Raw genomic sequence first — 20,543 nt, forward strand, 5'->3', positions numbered from 1 at the left:
ATTCAATGTTAAAATTCGTAAAATTGGTATCGTTATATCGAATAAAGATTGAGGAATCGAAAGCAATAATCTAATAGAAAAATTATTTTCTTCTAAAGAAAAACCGGAACTCTATTAGATTACTTAATGGGACTTAACTCCTACTCAATGTTTATAAAATCAAAATGTCTAACACCTTGCCTTCAAATTCAGTACCTAGTAAAATAGATTGGTTATACCCAGACTTAATGTCAAAAGATGGTTTGCTGTATATTCTTAAACAGGTTATATGGCAAAAGAGTTTTATTTTGCGTTGTTTTTTTTTTACAATAGTTAGCTGGTCATCTGCATGATCTGGGGTCCAATCACTTTAACTTTAACTTTCTTTAGTTAGTAGATCTAGTCTAGTCATCACACTTTCACGACTTATTATTATTATTATTTAATATATTATAATTTTTTATATAAGAGTACTTAGACTTAGTTTAGGACTTAGACTCACTTAGACACTTACTGAACTCACTTCTTAGTTAGACTCCCTATAGTCTAAGTTGGATAAATTGTCTGTCTAACTTCATAAACTTGACTTAGAATTAGAACTTAGACTTAGAGTGACAACTTAGAGTTAGAGTGAGTTTTCAGTTCTAAAGTCTCTAAAGACTACTTTCATTACTTTGAGTTTCAGTACATTTAACTTTACTTTGAGTGTTGACTGAGTTGACTTTTTTAGTTATTGGTTTATTAGTGAATTTATTTTATTTAGTCAAATTTAGTGTATAGATTAGATCCATATCTGAGATTATCTCTCTGTAAACTCTGTAAATTAGTGTAAATTATACTAAATACTAGTACTAGTAGTCTGTATACTGTATGTAACTTGCATATTCCCCTGAATTAAGGGGCTATTGATGTTGCAATCACCTGTGCAATTAACACTGAGTAACAACAGCGACTTATATATAAATTCAGTTATTGAAGTGTTTTTTTTACCAAGGATATTTTGGATCTTAAATGCAATTAATGAAAATGTATACCAAGTTACAAATATGAGTGAATCAAGAAAATCACTGCAGCTTCACTGTCTAAGGATTTTAAAGCAAGTGTGAAAACTATGCCAAAAAAATAATGGTCCAGTGCCAAATGTATCATTCATCATTGTGATCTTAAAGACACATTTTGATCCCTAGCATTATTTTTTTAAATGTTGTTGTTATTGTGTTATTGCAATATAACACTAAGTCTTAAATTTTCAACAAAAAAAAAAAAACAGTTATATCCCTTTAACCATCATGATTTTTTTTTTTTACACACAAAGTTATGACTTTTTAGTGTTTATATTGCACTTTTGCTTTTACACCCCCACCCCTCCCTTCCACAGAATTGTTAAAGTTTTATCTGTTTTTGCTGTTCTAGTTTTAGAATGTTTGAAAACGAATATTGGCATTGGGAAAAAATTTTAAATCAGAGAGTTTTCACAGTAAATTATTTATATTTAATGATTAATGAATTTCAGGAATATTAATATTTTAAAAAATTAATTATTAGAATTTTTTTTTACATTTCTAGCGTTACATAGACCAACATAACTATGATCTGGAAAATCTTAACAAAGAAGACCTGATAGATCTTTACAATCAATACATTTTGCCCTTACCTCAAAGGAAGTATCGAAGTAACAGAAGAGGGAATGAAATGTGTAAAAAACAAATAATTTCATCAAAGAAAAGAGCTTCAGAATTTAAAGACGACTCTGATCAACCCGCAAAAAGGTAAACAAAAATAATTATTTGTGAGACAGTTTTTGCAACAAGAGTAAAATGTTTAAAAAAAATAATTTATCTGATTTTTTAAAAATTAGATTTTTTCTTTCTTTTTTTTTTTTTTCTTTTTGTCTTTTACTTCTCTAAACAAATTATTTTGTTGTTGACTTACGTTTATTCTTATTGTTGTCATGCTTAATATTTCCTCCTTCCTTCAATGAAATTTTACATAAAAAAGAAAGTTTTAATATCAGAAGTGATATATTTTAAATTCTAATTATAAATGTTCTTACTTATCATGATTATACTATCAGTGGCACTATAAAATATTAAAAGCATCAAATACTAGGATGATTCTAGTAAAGCATACGTAACATAAAATTGCTGAGTGCTGAGATTTTGAAAGATAATAATTTTAATTCCATTCAGACAACAGATGATTACCATGGCTCAAGGTTCTGGTGATAGACTCAAGCCCCCGCCTTCTTCTGCATCTGGCAACAATAAAGTTGTTAAACTGAGTCATTCCAAGAACACTTATCAGCTACCTGAGACTGAGTTCAAAGAAAAATGTAACATGAATAGTCAAGGAAAACAATGCTCTAACAACCAAAATCAGGGCTGTAATTCCAGGAAGAGACATTTTAAAGATGATAATCATTCTGACCAGCTAACTGTAAGTCTTTTGTTTTATGAAACATTTTTGTATTAATTCATTTATTTAACATTATTATTTTGTCAATTTTCTATCTCCTAATCCTGACTGTTCTTGAAGCTTTGGTTGGTTGTTCGGCCTGTGACCATGTTTTTCCAACCAATTAGAACAGGGGTTATCAACCTGTGGATTGTGACCCTTTTGGGGGGGGGGGGGTCGAATGACCATTTGTCAAGGGTCACCTAAGACCATTGAAAATTTATGTTTTTCATTTATTATCATAATTTATTTTTCAATTCTAGCATTTTGTAATAAGCGTATTTGTAACATAGTTGGCATAGATTTACCCATAGCTTTCCTAAATAAAGAGACTTTACTCAGATTAAATTAGTATCAAATGATTTATAAGAGGTGACATATTTAATAATACAGACAGATTGCCAGAGGATACAGAGCTCACTTTTAGTGAATATAATGTCATTTTTTTTAAAGGTAGACATGATTTTCCTTGGTAGTTATTTTTTGTTCTTTTTAAAAAAATATAATTATCATATAGAAGTTTCAGACATCATTTTAATTATCACAGCATAAATATTTTGAAATTACTGTCCATTGAATGCATGGCGTAACCCAATTGTGGTTCAAACAACATTTCTATGGTGAAGATTTTATAGTCCAAGTTATTGAAGGTAATCTATTAATTATGTAGCATCCCAAGAACATGGATCTTGAACAAAAGAACAATAAAATATAATGTAGATTTTTGCAGTATGGTTTTAATTTAATAGGTCAAGCAGGAATTAAATTGAAGTTCTACCTGCCAAATGCATGAAGCCGAACAAATGTTCCAAGTTTGCAGATAAGGACATGTATTTTGATAGAATTAATGATGTTTAGCCTATAAGAGACATATACATATACCTATCTATCTTCTAAAAAGTGCTTATCTATTTTAGTTTACTAGATAATTAAAATATGTCTGCTTGCATTCAGGTCTGTTCTTCAATGGCCTCAATGGTCCTGGTTTTTAATCCTGCCCATTGCCATTCCCCACTGTCATTCCCCTCCGTTCTGCTGGAGATTTGGGATAGGATGTAATACTCTTAAAATCTCAGGGAACAACTAAAACATATAAATGAAGATTTTTATATATCTGCACTCATTAATTATACAGAAGCATATAAACATTTTTAAAGAAGGAAGTTTATGTTAATCTACTGCTGTTCATTGTAAGTTTGTATGCAACATATTTTTTTAATACCACTGACCTGTAGGGTTGCCTATTTATTTTTTTAATAATGAAAAATAAAAATTCAAAATAAATTATGAGGTTAATCTGGATTTCTGTACACTAGATTTTATCCATGTTGCAAAGGGATGTATACATATGGTTAGGACGAAACAAATTCTTAAACTTTTACAGTTTTAGGTTGGAATAATTCTAATATTTTTATTTTATTTTATAAAAATAAGAGGTTCAAATCCTGGTGAAGACGGATTTCTTTTAATTTCTGGATCTTTGGGATCCTCTGAGTCCAACCAGCTCTAATCATAATCATTAGTCAGGGAAAAGTAAAGGCAGTTGGTCTTTGTGCAGGCCACAAGACACCCTCATTAACTGTGGGCCACAGAAACAGATGATCATCACATCATCTGCACCATAGATCTCAAGGTCTGAAAGAATAACTTTACTTTACTTACTTGATCAAAATATATGTTAGCAAAAAGTGTGAGTTTTCCATTTTTACTCCACAGAATACAAGCCCTTCACCTATCAAGAAAATAAATAAGATCTCTTGGCCATAATTAGAAATTCTCTTCAAAAATCATGTTCACTTTATTAATGATTAATTAGATATCCATAATAATGAGTATGACAATCATAGTAAGGAACAAAAAGGTAAATGACACTTTAGATGTTTTATTGTTGTGTGTAAGAAAAACATAATGCATTCTTTGAGATACCTTGATAAATAAGTGTATCCAACAATTTTGTGTTGTTTTTCTTCTTGTGTTGTTGATTAAAAAATCTATATTAATGAATTTTTATGAAAATGGAATATTGATTCTGTCAATAGTTTACCATACAAATTACAAAAAAAACAAAAACTGTAAACAATAAAATTGTTTCCAGATTTCTATTATTTTACAATTTAAAAATACATTTTTAGACTTATATTATAAATTTCTAGTCTATTATTTATGTAAAACAAGAAAGTCTTTTTATGTTCCTTTAACTTCCAAGTATTGTCTAAAACATAATGTTTTAAAGATGAGTTTGGGGTGATGGATTAATATGTTTTTATAATAAAATGTCTTTCTTCTCCCTCCCCCTATTCCATTGAAATTGAAACTCTTCATTTGGATGAAATCAACATTTATTCTTTGGGTTCCCTGTTAAATATGTAGCTTCTCTCATTACTTTGCTAATGATGGTCTTTTGAATTGCATCCAAATTCTGCTTACCAATATCTCCTAATTAATTTGAACTTCATATCAAATAATTGAAGTTTAAAAATTAATGTTACTGTTAATGCATTAACATGCATTTTTTTTCAAAATCAACATTGTCTATGAAAACAATAAAAATGATGATATGATTAATAGCCTGCATACATTTGGATAGTTTGGCTGTGATGTGTAAAGTTTTAAGGGTGATATGATGTAATATATTGTTCAGGTTAATGTTTTGTAAATGGTACTCCTTTTCTGGTTAGGATATTTTGTTCTAGTTGGATTGGTATTTACACAAATAGAAACTAGAATACTATAAGAAAATGAAAAACTAGTGAGCTTTCAAACATTTAAGTGCTGACCTACTGGTGTCATCTGTCAACAAATTCCAAGAGCAGAAAAGAAATGCCCCAAAGGAGTGCAGACAAAAGTTGAGATATCACAATAAAGATTAATGATAGCAGAAGCATGGTTGGTGCTAACCTATTAATAAACTTGTTGGACCATCAAGTAAATAGGACACATAAAAGAGAAGGCCAAGAAGAAACATCTCTGCAAATCTTCCCAGTGGAGATATATTGAAAAAAAAATTTTATGTGGTGACCAATTTGACAATACAACTTGCCTATGTTCATCATCTTTTAAATAAAAGCATTTTGATCTGTGCTCAGTGCAATTGAGACCATCATTAAAAAGATGTTTTTGATTGTTGTCTTTTAATATTTTTTTTTTTTTTTAATATTATTGATATTTAAATTTTATTTTTTTTCATCTGTATGTTTTGATATTTATGTCCAGAATTTGATCATTGGATGACCTTTATGTTTTGTTATTTTATGAACAGTATTTTTAATTCATGAATCTACTTGATGTTCCTTGATTTGAATCTTCCAATCATTTTAATGGGTTTACATTTGCACAACTGTAAAAGTTGTTTCAAAAGGACTGCATCATATGACATTAAATTTCAATAATCCACTGAACTTTTCTTTTGAATGGTTTTTCTAAAAAGCTGAATATTAAGTGGGAATATATAGACAACTTGCACTTAAACATCAGTTTAATTTAATCTTTTTTTTTTAAAGGAATATTGTGAGGCCCTCTTGTTAAATACGATTTTGTTGATCCTCAAAAAATAATAAAATACAAATTGAATAAGCTAACAGGTCATCAAACATCTCTCAGTCATAGGAAGGGGCTGTTAAGAAAGTATCTTTGCATTTCTTGTGAAATACGCTATGATTCTATCCTTAGCTGGACCTTTTCAGCTTATACCACCACTTCAGTCAAGTAAAATTTATTTCCCTTGTTCGAGATACCAAACAAAATAGTTAATTAACTAGTTGGTTAATTTTCTAATTGATTCTCATGTTGTCAGTTAAAAGAAATGATTGTGCAAAAATTTCAGCTTGATCCGAGATTGGGTGTCGGGGAAATATCGTTTACAAACTTTTTACCAAAGTTGATATAAGCTTTGTAAAAAAAAAAAAAAATTCATGGTAAACCAAGTACAAAGGCTAACTCAAAATACCTTGAATAGATGCAAAGTTATCATCATGGAATCTCCATATTGACGACATTATTAACAAAACATTATTGTTTATATTTGTTCAAATCAAACAAGAACATAATATCGAATTCCCGGTACACTTCAGGACAGATGACTAAAAAAGTGTATGTGTTGGTCTCCTTTAGTCGTAGAATGGTTCATCATATGGTGGAGAGCTACAAGGTAAAAGAATGGGCATTAGCTATGATCAAACGATGTTTCCCTCACAGCAGTTCTCCCCCTCGCCACGCAGCCAATGTATACAAAGGAACGGTAAGTATCCGATACAGTTTGAGTAGTGTCGCAGGTTCTGCTAGTTGTAGCACTGTGTGCCGCTACCTAAGGATCGCCATCTCTGTTTTTTTTTTTTTTTCTCAGGGCTGATTCTCGAAGCATTTTCTATGTTTTGGAATAGCCGTAAGGCAGCGGATGTTTAGATTCAAGCGTTTTCTTTCTCAAAGGAGGCTAACCAGCCCTTTCTGCAAGTTGGTCGCCTTTACCCTTTTAGTGATTGGCGTGCGTCTCAAATAGCCTCTGACAAGTAAAAAGTTGAGTAGTTAAGGAACACTAATAATAAAACACTGAACCATACCATACAAATAAATATTAAAAACAAACTCAACACAAAGATAAAGGCACATTTCATATGCTTGGACAAATTCTTACAAGTGCTCATTCTTCCCTAGTACCATTAGAATACGAAGCGTCGAACCAACAAAAAGTTGAGAAGAAGCAGGCCAATTGGCAATTGACCAAACCTGCCCATGCCACGTTTGCGGCCGGCTTTTAAAGCGAGACTTAACACTACAGGCATCTCTTATATATATATATATATATATATATATATATATATATATATATATATATATATATATATATATATATATATATAGTGCCATTAGAGCATGAAACGGTAAGGAATAGTTGACTTGTGTCAGTCAGGAAAACCAATGATTCAGCAGAGTTTAAGTGTCTAATTAACATGCACGTCTAGAGTAACACATTGAAAAGCGTATAGATCTTCTCTTGAAGGAACACCTAAGATAAGTAGAAAAAGCAGTTTTATGAGTTGATTATCAGTCTAAGTCTTCTTTATTGATCCTTATGGAAATTTGTAGTGATTATAAGAAATCTTTTCTCATATAAAGACAACTGAAACATTCACATAGATAAAACAGACTCAACATTAAGAGTTCATTGAGCGACTACACACTGACATCTTATTTTTTCATGTTTCCTGATCAACGAGTGGCGTTGATATAGTCTGACCGAGTTTTTGTACCGCTCGGTTCTTGTTTTGATTGACAGTAGTTGCCCACTCCGCGACGACTTGGCGTAGTTATGATGGAGCGGGTGGCTGTTGTCTTCCAAGATTTTTCCAATTTTTCTGAGACATTTTTGTTCAAATAGTTCATTTAAATAAGGTAGTGTTGTACGTGAGATTTTTTTGTATCCTCTTTTTATAAGCGGCGCAACAGTTTAGACGAAACGTTGCTTTGCCAAGCTTTTCCATATGTTAGCAGATTTTGCATAGTCACGCAGTAAAAATTATCCAGGATTTTCTTATTTAGTTATAATAAAAGCTATTAAGTTTCTTTAGGAGCTGAGCTGTTTTCTTTATCATAGTTTCAAGTGGGTTTTTTGGACGAAAACTTGTTATCAGCTATAACGCTAGATATTTATACGACTTGGTTTGTTTTGTTTGTTTTTTTACATGTTTCGGATGTTCCTTCAGAGTTGAAGATAGTTTACTTCCTAGTCCAAACCTCCCGCAGGACGACGGAGGATGGGAGCGGGCAGGGTTTGAACCCGGGACCATTAATAAATCCAAAATACAGTCCAGCGCGCAAACCGCAAGATTAGGTAGCCATCCTTTTTGTTGACTTCACTTGTTGTATCGATGTAGTGTTTATCTGCAGTTCGTATATCATATTGCTTGTTCAGACTTTCAAGATTGGGACCATTTAGCTATGTTTTTCTGTTACATGTAAGAATTTAAAGTTTTGCATTTGGCCCAATTCACATGGTGTATTTTTCCTAGCTAGAGGAAGGAGTTCAGCTGTATAACTTGGAGGTCCAGGACTGTGGGGCACTGTTGTAATCACATATCAGAGGCGTAGTGAGAAAAACGTGCGCCTGGGGCAATGTACTTTATTGGCGCCCCCCCCCCCCCCTCCATTTTCTATGTACATCACATATAAGTTAGGCCAGTGACTTGACTAAATGCATGACGCGTAGGACGTAATCATCTTCTTTTTTTGAAGTAACGTCTGTATTATATAAGATAAGATAAGAAGATCCACATAGAAAATCAATTAATAAGTGGCACTTAACGAATAAAATTAGAAACTTTATTTGACTCGACTTATGTTCTCTCATCGGAGCAAATGTCTAAAGTCTTCAGCTATGTAGATATTGCTTTTACCAACAGAATGTTTTAATCAAAGGAATCGTTTGGGGGACTTCTGAAATAAACGCTAAACATGTAGGCCCTATCCTCAATTTTAGACAAAAATAATTTCCGATCACAATGGCATTGTCTTTGTTTCAGATTAATTAAGAATGCAAATGTTTGACATGATTACGCAGACCCATTTGTGACCAACATATTTTCCTGCATCTGATGTAGACAAAGCCGTAAAAAATTGAAAATTTCCAGAATATAATCTTTTAAATATTTTTTTGGCACCCCTCTGTGGGTGGCGCCCGGGGCATCCCTTACTACGCTTCTGCCACATGTTCGCTGTATCAAAATTGTCTAAGTTCTTAATAAAATGGCATCAGGTTTTTTTCTCCAGTCCAAATCCCTAGAAGTGTAAATACAAATCTCTTAACAATACTAGGAAGTCACTCCCTATTTCCTTCTCTTCATATTTTAAATTAAATTCCGCTATACCCGAATTTGTAGTTTCATTTTGACAAAACAGTACTGTAAGGCATTGTCTAACATTGTCTATTCAACTTTTGGGCTCCATTTGTGTGTATATATATATATATATAAGCTGACAATGTTTACCATTGATACATAACTTTTATTCTAAAGCTTTCGCAATACTGAACAGAAGTCTTTCTTCCAATGAAAACTTTATGTTTTAATAAATGATGTGGGCTTCAATGGCCTAAAATGATTATGTATTATGATATTAAAACAATAATGTGGATTTTCCAATGGCAAAATGTATGTATTGTTACAATGCCTTAGAATTATTGCTAATTAAAAACATGGTCACATTATCTGAACAGTTCATGCTCATCGTCACAGAGTCAAAATCTCATTAGCAAATTCAACTTGTCATTGTATCATCTCACTGAAGCACACAGACCTGTGTTGATGAGATTGACCTCTATGACCAACATTGGATACACCAAATATTCTCCAATGATCCCTATGGGCTGACAGTGTTTAAAATTTCTTGCACTCTACTTGGGCCATTGATTCCAATGTTGCTTTAACACCTCAAACATGTGCTATTCATCAATTTGTTCACTCAAGTGAAATCTCCTGCATCTATATAGGCCATATGTGTATCTAGGATTGGCCCATTTAGTCACATGAGAAAATAAGAAAAATGCCACAGATAAAGGCCATGGACCTTGATCCACACCTTTTCATCTTGTGTCAGTCCTACCAATATTAAAATACCCACAAATTTCTTACCAACATTTAGAAACAAGAATATCACATAGTATGAGAAAACATACATTTCAACTGTTTAAGTTATGTGTGAATAAATCAAACTAAAAAAAAAAAGTTCCAGAAGGTAAATACAAATAATACTTTATTTGTAAGTTTTGACAGTTATTTCAGTGACAAAACAATAATGTTCATTGTAACAAGAATAATTTTGATTCTAATTATTACATCTATAAAACACTTAACAACAATTTAACAGCATTTATGTTTGTATGCTTGGTAATTATTAGCCAGTGTTTTAAGTACACAATTTTTCTAAGACTGCAACACCAATGGTTTATTGTTACTTGGCTACAAATATAAATGGGGCATCTGTCACTGAAAACATTCAGATGAATGGAAAGCTTTTTGGGTATGTAATATCTCAACAGGAATAAAAGGTGATATTAGTAAGTAAATAAATACCACACATCTGGAGATCTATGAACCGGGTGTAGTTAATTTCAGTGGCCTATGGTCTACAATGGTTATAAAGCTCATATGTACATTCATGTTTTAAAAAGAAGAATTTCACTAAATAGTAAACAAAATATCAAAATTATGTGTCATTTAAAATGAAATGGGTCTTAAAAATATTTTAAAATGTGCATTTTCAAACTGCAAAACAAAATAAAAAAGGGAACAATTCTGTCATGAGCTTAAAAAATAAAAAACCCACTACAATTACAAGTTTTACATAGTGTCATGAAAACAAAATGAAAGAAAAAAAAACACTCGTTTTTTTATTTTAGAAAATGTTTAAACAGAATATAACAGATCAAATCAAAGTTTAAAAAGAGAAATACTCACATATAGCATTATGTTATAATAAAATGAACACATTTTATATTATATTGATATAAATATTAATACCTGTACAATGTGGTAAGTTTTCTATGGGATAACTTTTTCACAATTCATTAATAAATTTGTTCAGTTCTGAAATTCACAATGTGATCAAAAACATTTTTCTAAAAAAAAAATAAATGAATTGAATGGTAGGAAAAAAACAGAACAGAAATAAATGAAAATATTTTTGAAGGAGCCAAAGGAAAACAACTGCAGAATAAGAATATATAAAGTCATTGCTTAACTCCACTTGGGTAAACTTATCTTGCCAGTCCCAAAGGAGGAGGGGTGATTGTAAGGCTAGCAACCTCACATCACTTAACTGTTGCTATAGGAACCACAAATACATCAATCAATTAGAAGTTGGCCAGGAAGGTTACTGTCTGAAGTGTACTGGTAAAAGCCTTTGGGAAGCTAGCACACAGACAAACCTTCTGACGACCAAGACTACAACCAGGGAACTCTTTACGATAGGGACAGAGTTAACTAAGTGGCTAATGAAATGAGAAAGTACAAAATCAAGGTTTTAGGTAGGCCTCAGTGAAATTCATTGGAATGGAAGCAGTCTAAGTAAACTGAAATCTGGTGAGACCATTATATATTCTGGAAAGAAGATCATACACTTTTACTGTCATCAGAGGCATCAAAGCTTTGCTAGGATGGGAGCCAGTTTCCTCATGGCTACTGACAGCAAGGTTTAATGCAATGGGATGGAAACTAACTATCATCCAGTGTTATGTACCCAAAATTGGTGCACAGGAAGAAAAAAAAGGAAATTTTATAATGCTCTACAGTCCATACTAGAACAATCCCCCAATCAGGTTTATTATGGGTGATTTGAATGCAAAAAAACAATGCTGGTAGAGATATCTACATGGGAAAACATGGTGCAGGCACAAACAATGGAAAAATAGAGACCTATTTGCTGATTTCTACGCATTCAATGATCTCATAGGGAGAACCATCTTTCCATACAAAACCATATACCGTACAAGGCAACCTGGACTTCTAAATAATAATCTAATAATTTTGTTTATAATTGCTATGGATGTTACAAAATTTGAAAGTTTGAAATTACTTTTATTCATTTTATAATTGGTTCCTATTTTATTTTTTGTTACTATGTCTCTTAATTTAACAATTGAAAAATAAAAAAGAATAAAATGCAAAAACAAATGTAATTCAACAACAAGAAAATATATAGTTAATAGTAGTTGAAATGATGGACACTGGAAAAAGTAGACATGTTGCTTGATATGTTTGCCTATAGGCTAAATAATTGACATGCACATATATACAAATGATTAAACAAATTATTATTAATTAGAATGTATTTAATTATCACAGTGTTAAGAAAAAACAATTTTTGTGTAAAAAACAACAACCTGAATACATAAAACAAAATAAGTTGACAATGAGTGATCGATATTCAAATAATATGGCGCATTTAAATTTAACCAAGACTTATCTCTTTCTACTATCCTTAGTTTCTTTGTAAAAGTTCAATTTTTTTTGTCTGACACAATTTAAATATTGACAAGACTATCTTCCTTACATGATAAAAAAACAATTAAAAACAACACTAGCACCAATTTTAGTCTCACAATGACTTTATTTATCAAATACCGGTAATTGAAATTATTGAAAATATAGAGCAAATTTTAAAAAATCAAATGGATTAAAGCTAGCTATGTCATGCTTTTCTAGTGAAAATAGAAAAGATGCTAAAGTTGTTCTGTAGCCTACCCCAACATTTAAATATTTTACAAGGTTATTAGAAAATCAATGTTATGACCAACATTTCATTCATGAGTTTCAAATACGTTTGTGATAGCAATCATCACAAAAAAGTGAAAACAAAATACAATTTACTTTTCAAAAGCATGCCAAGGATTTAAAAATGGTTTATTTATAGAAATATACACATAAAACATCAACACACAACTGTTGCTAAGAGGGAGTGGCAAATATTGCATATTTTGTAAAGCAGTTTCAGCAGTTAAACTAATTATGTATAAAAATAATCAACAAATATTGTAATTAGAACACATTAATTTCTATAAATGTAATAATCTCATCATTATAACAGTTTTACTAGCTTTTTACGATTTGTCCTTTAATTTTAATATTTGAGTGTGGTGAAAACTTGAGAGGAATAAATCCATCAACATTAGCACACAAAACACAAGAGGAGCCACCTAGACAAAAACAAAAACAAATTTTTTTAAAAATATTGCCAAATATTGATCTACTACAAAAGTAAATATGTTTTAACCAATATTCAGGGTGACCTACAAAAAAAACTAGCCTATTGCCTTCCATCTGTCTGGTGACACCATATCCCACATGTGAAACACCACACATTAATGAGCCTGTCCTGGCTTATTCCAATTTAGAGTGAGGCACATGGATATGTAAGGCAGGCTATTTTTCTGTAGGCGAACCTGTACAATGCAGTTATTGAGATTGGAATGCATATGAAAACAATGTCAAAATTGTACATGTTAAAAGAAGATAACTGACCTAAATCAAGCTCTACTGTTGCTAAACCAAATGCCAACTTGACAGTTTCCAAATGTAAATGCCCATTGTCCAGTAGAAATATTTTCTTTTCAACACCCAGGGGCTTCTCACAAGTGATTTCAATAGTTTCTGTGGATAATACTGTATTAATAATAATAAATGTTATTTGATAAGTTTCCTGTTATAGTGAAATGTTTATATATCTGAGACTATAAACTATTAAATTAAGAATTAACATTGATTTTTAATGGATGACAAAGTGAATATTACCATAATTAAATAAGATTTAAAAAAAAATATGAATATAATTCTAAAATCATTAATTAAAAAGTTTAAACTAAATAGCCAATAACTGACCAATGAGATCTCAATACTATTTTTACCTGTAAGATCAATTCGCTGATTACTATCTGTACTCACTTGACTTTCTTCTACAGATCTAGCAAAAAGCAATGAATCATAATACTAATTAAAAAGATCACTTTCAAGTGTAAAAATTAAGAAAATATATTGAAAATGGTTCTAACTCTTTTTCACACTAGAGTTGAGTGGTATATTATATATTTTATTTTATGTTAAGTGATTCAACATCCAAGCGTAGCCAGGGATTTTTGAAATCTTATAAAAAATATTGTTTATTTTCATTATCCAAATTTTGTTGAATTCAAATATTTACCCAGAAATATTTTAAGTTTCAAGACTAAATCTAAGATAATGTGCTGATGTTTATGAAAAACCTTGACACATTTTATTACATGACACTCTTTCTGTCCAGAATGACAACCTTATCATCAATTTGGCTATTTCTGTTAGATTAACTCCTTCTCTCCATAGTTACTTTCCATGACCAGACGGAATTATACATTTTGTTCATTTGTAGTTCACTTCTTAGTTACGATTAAACTTCTATAACTCTGTTTTCAGATTTCATTTTATTTGGTATAAAATAAAAAAAGGATACATGCTCTTTTTATATAGCACAAATTAGAGTTCATTAACCAAAAAATTAATTTAATGAGGCCAAATCAACTATGGCATCGTCAACTAGGAGAGAAAGAGTTAACGCTGCCATCGTCAGTGCTTTAACTCTTTGTTTCATTTTTCCCCTGAAAATGTTTTAAACTGCTTAAAACCTTATCTTCAATAGCCAGTTTTTTTTCAACATAATGAACTCAGTAGAATGTGTTTAAATGGTCTATTTTTAAACATAAGATTACATTTAAAAAAAAAAGGCGTCAAAATTTTTACTTTATGTGTTTTTAAATGTGTTATTGAAAATTTTTTGTGAAAATATATTAATCATAAAAAATAATTTTATTCAATTTGGATCATAAAATATTACCTAGATCTAAATTAGATGACTTTTCCAGTTATAATTTATAAATTTATAATTTCATTTAATTTAAATAATTTTGGGTTCCTTAAAAATTAATTTGTGTAAAAAGAGCATGCATTTCATTTTAATTCTGCACCTAACATAACAGCCAAAAAAGTTATTGAAGTTTAGTCATAATATGATAGTGCACTATGACTGAGCCAAGAGAATGGTTCTACCAAAATGTGGGAAATAACTTTAGAGAGAAAGAGTTAACATGAAGATAAACTAGCCTTAATTAATCTTTACCTTATAAAACCTTTTACTAACCCTAAACAACTTTTATTGCAAAAAAAAAAAAAAAAAAAAAAAAAGACAATGACTTATCTTCTTATCTTATATGATACAGACGTTACTTCAAAAAAGAAGATGATTACGTCCTACGCGTCATGCATTTAGTCATGCATATTAACCAATGACTTAAATTCTGCCAAGTCACTGGTTTTCCTGGCTAGCTCAGGCAACCCATTCCATGCTCTAATAGCACTAGGGAAGAAGAAGCATTTGTACAAATTTGTCCTAGCATATGGGACGAGGAATGTGCCTTTATCTTTGTGTCTTTCAGAGTATTTTATTAAATTTTGTTTTTGTATTTGAAGATTATGGTTCAGTGTTTTATGTATGATTGCTACTTTACTTTTGAGCCTTCTGTCCTGAAGGCTTTCTAAATTTAGTGATTTTACTAAAGGTGTTACTCTAGTCAAATGTGAATATTCGTTTGTTATGAATCTCACTGCTCTATTTTGTGTCTGTTCCAGTTTTTTAATGTTTTCTTGAGTTGAGGGGTCCCAAACGGAGGATGCATATTCTATTATTGGCCTAACCAAGGTTAAATAACATTTTAGTTTTATGTTCTTATTTGATTTATAGAAATTTCTTTTAATAAATCCTAATGCTTTGTTTGATTTTTTTGTAGTTTCATCAATATGTGGATTCCATGACAGTTTTTCATTTATTATAACACCTAGGTATTTTGCGTTTTTAGTCTGTGTTACTGGTTTGCCATGAATAAGATAAGTGGAATTAATTTGTTTTAGTTTTTTTGTTACTCTTAACAACTGACATTTTTCTGGGTGGAAAGACATGCTCCAATTTGATTCCCATTTCTGTAATTCATCTAATTCTCTTTGTAAAATATCTGTGTCCTGTGTTGTTTTTATTGTTCTATATATTATGCAATCGTCTGCAAATAATCTGACTTTTGTTCCTGAGGTAATGCAATTTGGTAAATCATTTATGTAAATTAAAAATAGTAGTGGACCCAAGACTGTTCCTTGAGGTACATCTGAGGTACATCTGAGTTTACTGTTATCGGTGTTGATTTAGAGCCATTTATTATTACAGTTTGTTCTCTCCCTATCAGAAAATCTTTAATCCACTGATGCAGTGAACCATTAATGCCGAAATATTTTAATTTTTTAAGCAAACTATGGTGGTGAACTTTGTCAAAAGCCTTAGAAAAATCTAGTAAGATAGCATCTATTTGTTCACTATTATCTAAACCTTTTGAAAAATCATCAATTAGTCCTATTAGTTGTGTTTCACATGATCTATATTTCCTAAAGCCATGTTGGTATGGTGTGAGGACATTACGTTTGTCTAAGTGGTTTATGATGTTGCTACATATTATGTGTTCTAGGATTTTACATGTGATGCTGGTAAGTGATACTGGGGCTGAGAATGCTGATGCAAAGTATTTGTTTAGGATGTTTGCTTTAGTTTCATTATCATTATGTATTATGTTATGTTCGTCTTTTAATGGCGCTATGCCTGTTGTTTCCATTTTCTTAGAATTAATGTATGACCATAGGTTTTTGTTGTTATCTTTAGATATTACATTGTTTATGTATTCACTCTGCAGCTGTCTGCTTACTTTTTGGGTTAAGTGTTTAATTTTTATATACTTTTTGTAAACTCTTTCTGCATTAGTTTCTTTAAATTTTCTATATAGGTTTTCCTTCTGTTTACAAAGTTTCTTTAGTCTATTATTAAACCAGCATTTATTTATTTTGTTTGATGTGTATTTAGTTGGTATATGATTTTCTATAATGACTGTATTTAGTAATAGCCCTAAATAAATAAGCCCTTATGTTTAAGAAGTGTGGGGCTGTATAAAATAGGGCAATAACTAATAAAATATTTGCTTGTATATTTTATCACTGTTAGAAATGTTGACTACTTACTGAGCAATACTTTGTAGACGTTGGTGTAGAGCATTCAGAGAGTCTTTCTATTAGATGAAACCAATAGATGTAACATCAATAGTTAATAAAATCACTTCAGCAAAGACAAAATAGGGATTATTGGATTGCAACATTAAACTCTAGCCTAGTGAATAGGTTTAAGGGCAACTAAAACAATCTGTACACATAATAAACAATTTACAAATAGATCAAACTGGGATTAGGACCAAACTAGAACTAAGTGCCATTTGTGCATGGAGTTGGTTAGCTAAGATAATAATAACACAAGTGAACTTTGATTATTTTTAAAAACAACTTTAGTGTAATAGTCTAATATCTTTTAAAGAAATATGTAAAATAACAATTACCTGTGCTTTAATTTGCAGCTCCATGTCATCCAAACCAGAGACTAATGTCTCTTGTAGCTGAGATTTCTGTTCTAAACTGTCTAGTAGCTGAGATTTCTGTTCTAAACTGTCTTGTGGCTGAGATTTATATTCTAAACTGTCTTGTAGCTGAGTTTTCTGTTCTAAACTGTCTTGTAGCTGAGATTTCTGTTCTAAACTGTCTTGTGGCTGAGATTTATATTCTAAACTGTCTTGTAGCTGAGTTTTCTGTTCTAAACTGTCTTGTAGCTGAGATTTCTGTTCTAAACTGTCTTGTGGCTGAGATTTATATTCTAAACTCTCTTGTAGCTGAGATTTCTGTTCTAAACTGTCTAGTAGCTGAGATTTCTGTTCTAAACTGTCTTGTGGCTGAGATTTATATTCTAAACTGTCTTGTAGCTGAAATTTATGCTCTAAACTGTCTTGTAGCTGAGTTTTATGTTCTAAACTGACTTGTAGCTGAGATCTTTGTTCTAAACTGTCTTGTAGCTGAGTTTTATGTTCTAAACTGACTTGTAGCTGAGATCTTTGTTCTAAACTGTCTAGTAGCTGAGTTTTAAGTTCTAAACTGTCAGACTGGGAAGATGTATTGTTTAAACTTTCTTGCTGAAATGTATGTTCAAAAGCGTCTTGAAACTCAGAAGTATACAGATCATTTTTTATAGACCTATTGTCAGTGATGCTACTGGCTGAATTTTGCTGTGAAAACTCTGTTGACATGTTTATCTGTTTCATCTCCTCCAATAATGCTGAATCAGAAGAAACATTGCTGTATAACAATTCAGGAAGTTTGGAAGTACTATCATTATAATTCACTATCAGATTAGACAAATGATTGTCAAACTTAGTAGCTGGAATAATGACATGAGGTAGGTCACTACTTTTAATCTCTATCTCAAAAGAATCTTCAGATTTCGATGCAGCAAGTTCTTTAGTTGGAAGACATTCAGAGTTATTGAAATCAGAAGTTACAGCCATGGATGACACTTTCCGTTGATTGCATGTATGATCAGTCCCAATCTCTTTGTTGACTTGATTAAAAACATGCTGTAGTTGCTCTTCACTTTCATTTGGGTTATTTAATTCATACTGAGATAGTAATTTTGAATTATGGAAGCATGGATCATGGTGGGAGAAATCAACTGTCTGTAGTTCAAGTGTTTCTCTATTAAGTGGCTCTGAACTGTCATTTATTTCTTCTATCATTTTATCTTTAAGTCCTTCTTGTGCTGTTAAATGAAACTGGGAGCCATCTAAAAAATAATAATAATAATTTTGTGTTAAAAGTGTTTTACCTCATTGTTAGAATTAATCACTTCATCGACAAGAACAAGAATGAATGTCGAAAACACAAAAGTAAAGTTATAGCATCTTGCAAATGGAATGATGACTGAGCAAGCATTGAAGCAGGCTTTTCTGTCAGAACCTATATTGCCAGATAAGGGAAAGCCTTTCTCACTATAAATGTAAGTCTAATCAGTAAGTTATGTATGCACTGCAAGAGGAGCATAGGAATTTATATCCCATGCTTTTTAGAAAGCATAAAGCATCAAACCAGAGACCAAGTAGAAGGAATTTATATCCAATGCTTTTTAGAAAGCATCAAGACCAACTTGCAGAGATACAGATAAACAATTGAAACCATAGACCAAGTACAAGAATATAAAGCACAATCATAAATAACAAATGAATTTCTATTTTTTTGGACCAATAGAATAACTTTATCCTATCTTAATAAGAAACTTTCAGATAGAAAGGAAATTTTGACTTACTTGTAAAATATAAATAATTTTTTTCTAAATACTTGGCAGAAGCTCTTTTTGTTTTACATACTAACCATGCACCATTAGGCATTAACTTATTCAAAATTTACCAGATGGGTTTTAAGCCTTTAGGGCTTTGCTTTTGAAGATTGGTAATACCAAGAAATGAAACAAGTGAATGTGCAATAAAAAAATAGTTTCTAAAATGAATCTTTTCTTTAATTAAAAAAAAAGTAAGAGGTCCTGAATACACACAATAAGAGTGTTTATGTTCAAAAACATTTTATCTGTTACCTTTTGTGGTCCTTTTGGATAGTATCAATCATCACAATGATATGAAAACAAGCCTTACCTACTAAAGAGTTGTCTTCTTTGATCAAATGTGAACATTTAATGTCATCATCTACTGAAAGCTGGTCAGTTTTCAAACTGTTACAGCGATGAACCAATTTCGGATCTATATGAAAAGTCTGATCTCGCATGCTGTCAGCCTTTATTATACCCAACGATGACTTGCTTTTGGCAGATGTCCTGTTACCTTTCTTTCTAACCCTTTCATGATCTAAAAAGAATTTTAAAAATTAACATTACACACATCATCTTGTATGAGTCATTAAAGAATTATCAAGTGATACTATCTAATAGTACATTCACCTGATTTTAATATGATATACTTGAGAGTAAGCTTATAGTCTGCATCTAAAGATGGTGAGAGGAAACCAGCTTCGTCTTGCTCCCTCTGGCCAACCAATATAAGCAATGCTGCACCATGATCATCTACATAGGTGGACATGGAACACAGACCTTTGGGCCTTTGAGACTTTTCTAGTTGCTAAATAAACAATCAATACAAACAGCTTGTTAGTTCATCAGTAGTGATTTTAAATAGTATACAATTTAAGAAAAAAAAAAAAAAAAAAAAGAAGCAGCCCATTGAAAAAGATGTTTCTGAGACTCTGGCAATGAATAGGCTATACTGTTTTGCAAGCATGCATCCAAGACAAGACCTCACCTGGAACCTCCAAAGAAAGAGGAAGAAGAGACTGCCCAGAAATGTGAGGCACAGAGGTAAGAATACAGATACCAGATGGATCCATAGGAAGAGATAAGATAAGATGAGAAGAACAATCTTCAATAATAATGTTTACACTATCATTTTGTTGGCAATATTGTAGAAATAAATGCATGGCAATAGTTGATAATAAAATTATTGACTAAGATTGAGCTACATCCTTTATTTCACTTACAATATCCCCACAGTAAGCCAGATGTTTATCTAGTAAAACAAAAATATGAAGTTGACTCTGGCTGTTGCTTCCAACTACCACACACTGGCTGTGTCTCTGAAAGGTCAGGAAATAATTAAAGAAGTACATCACATATACTTTGTTTTA

The 20,543-nt window shown here is 31.2% G+C and overlaps 2 protein-coding genes across 5 annotated transcripts in view; one reads left to right on the plus strand and one right to left on the minus strand.

Annotated features, from left to right (window-relative positions):
- Window positions 1-124: 124 nt before the first annotated feature.
- LOC106057625 (ashwin-like) lies at window positions 125-5,831 on the plus strand. The gene is made up of 4 exons (XM_013214909.2): window positions 125-263; window positions 1,546-1,748; window positions 2,169-2,415; window positions 4,150-5,831. Exons 1-4 carry the CDS (start codon window positions 165-167, stop codon window positions 4,198-4,200), a joined length of 600 nt encoding a protein of 199 aa, XP_013070363.1. The 5' UTR covers window positions 125-164; the 3' UTR covers window positions 4,201-5,831.
- Window positions 5,832-10,159: 4,328 nt separating this feature from the next.
- LOC106057626 (WD repeat and coiled-coil-containing protein-like) overlaps window positions 10,160-20,543 on the minus strand; it is a 42,910-nt gene continuing 32,526 nt past the window's right edge. For 3 of the 4 annotated variants that reach the window (XM_013214910.2, XM_013214912.2, XM_013214914.2), the window contains 8 exons: window positions 20,397-20,492; window positions 19,804-19,981; window positions 19,502-19,711; window positions 17,369-18,639; window positions 17,001-17,047; window positions 13,826-13,881; window positions 13,443-13,583; window positions 10,160-13,117 (listed from right to left, as the gene is read on the minus strand). In XM_013214910.2, the coding sequence (XP_013070364.2) occupies window positions 13,014-13,117; window positions 13,443-13,583; window positions 13,826-13,881; window positions 17,001-17,047; window positions 17,369-18,639; window positions 19,502-19,711; window positions 19,804-19,981; window positions 20,397-20,492 (2,103 nt within the window). In that variant the 3' untranslated portion in view covers window positions 10,160-13,013. The remainder of the gene's footprint in view (window positions 13,118-13,442; window positions 13,584-13,825; window positions 13,882-17,000; window positions 17,048-17,368; window positions 18,640-19,501; window positions 19,712-19,803; window positions 19,982-20,396; window positions 20,493-20,543) is intronic. The other variant, XM_013214913.2, reaches the window with a different exon arrangement.

Source organism: Biomphalaria glabrata, chromosome 6 (genome assembly GCF_947242115.1).
Source record: "Biomphalaria glabrata chromosome 6, xgBioGlab47.1, whole genome shotgun sequence".
Lineage (NCBI taxonomy): Eukaryota > Metazoa > Mollusca > Gastropoda > Planorbidae > Biomphalaria > Biomphalaria glabrata.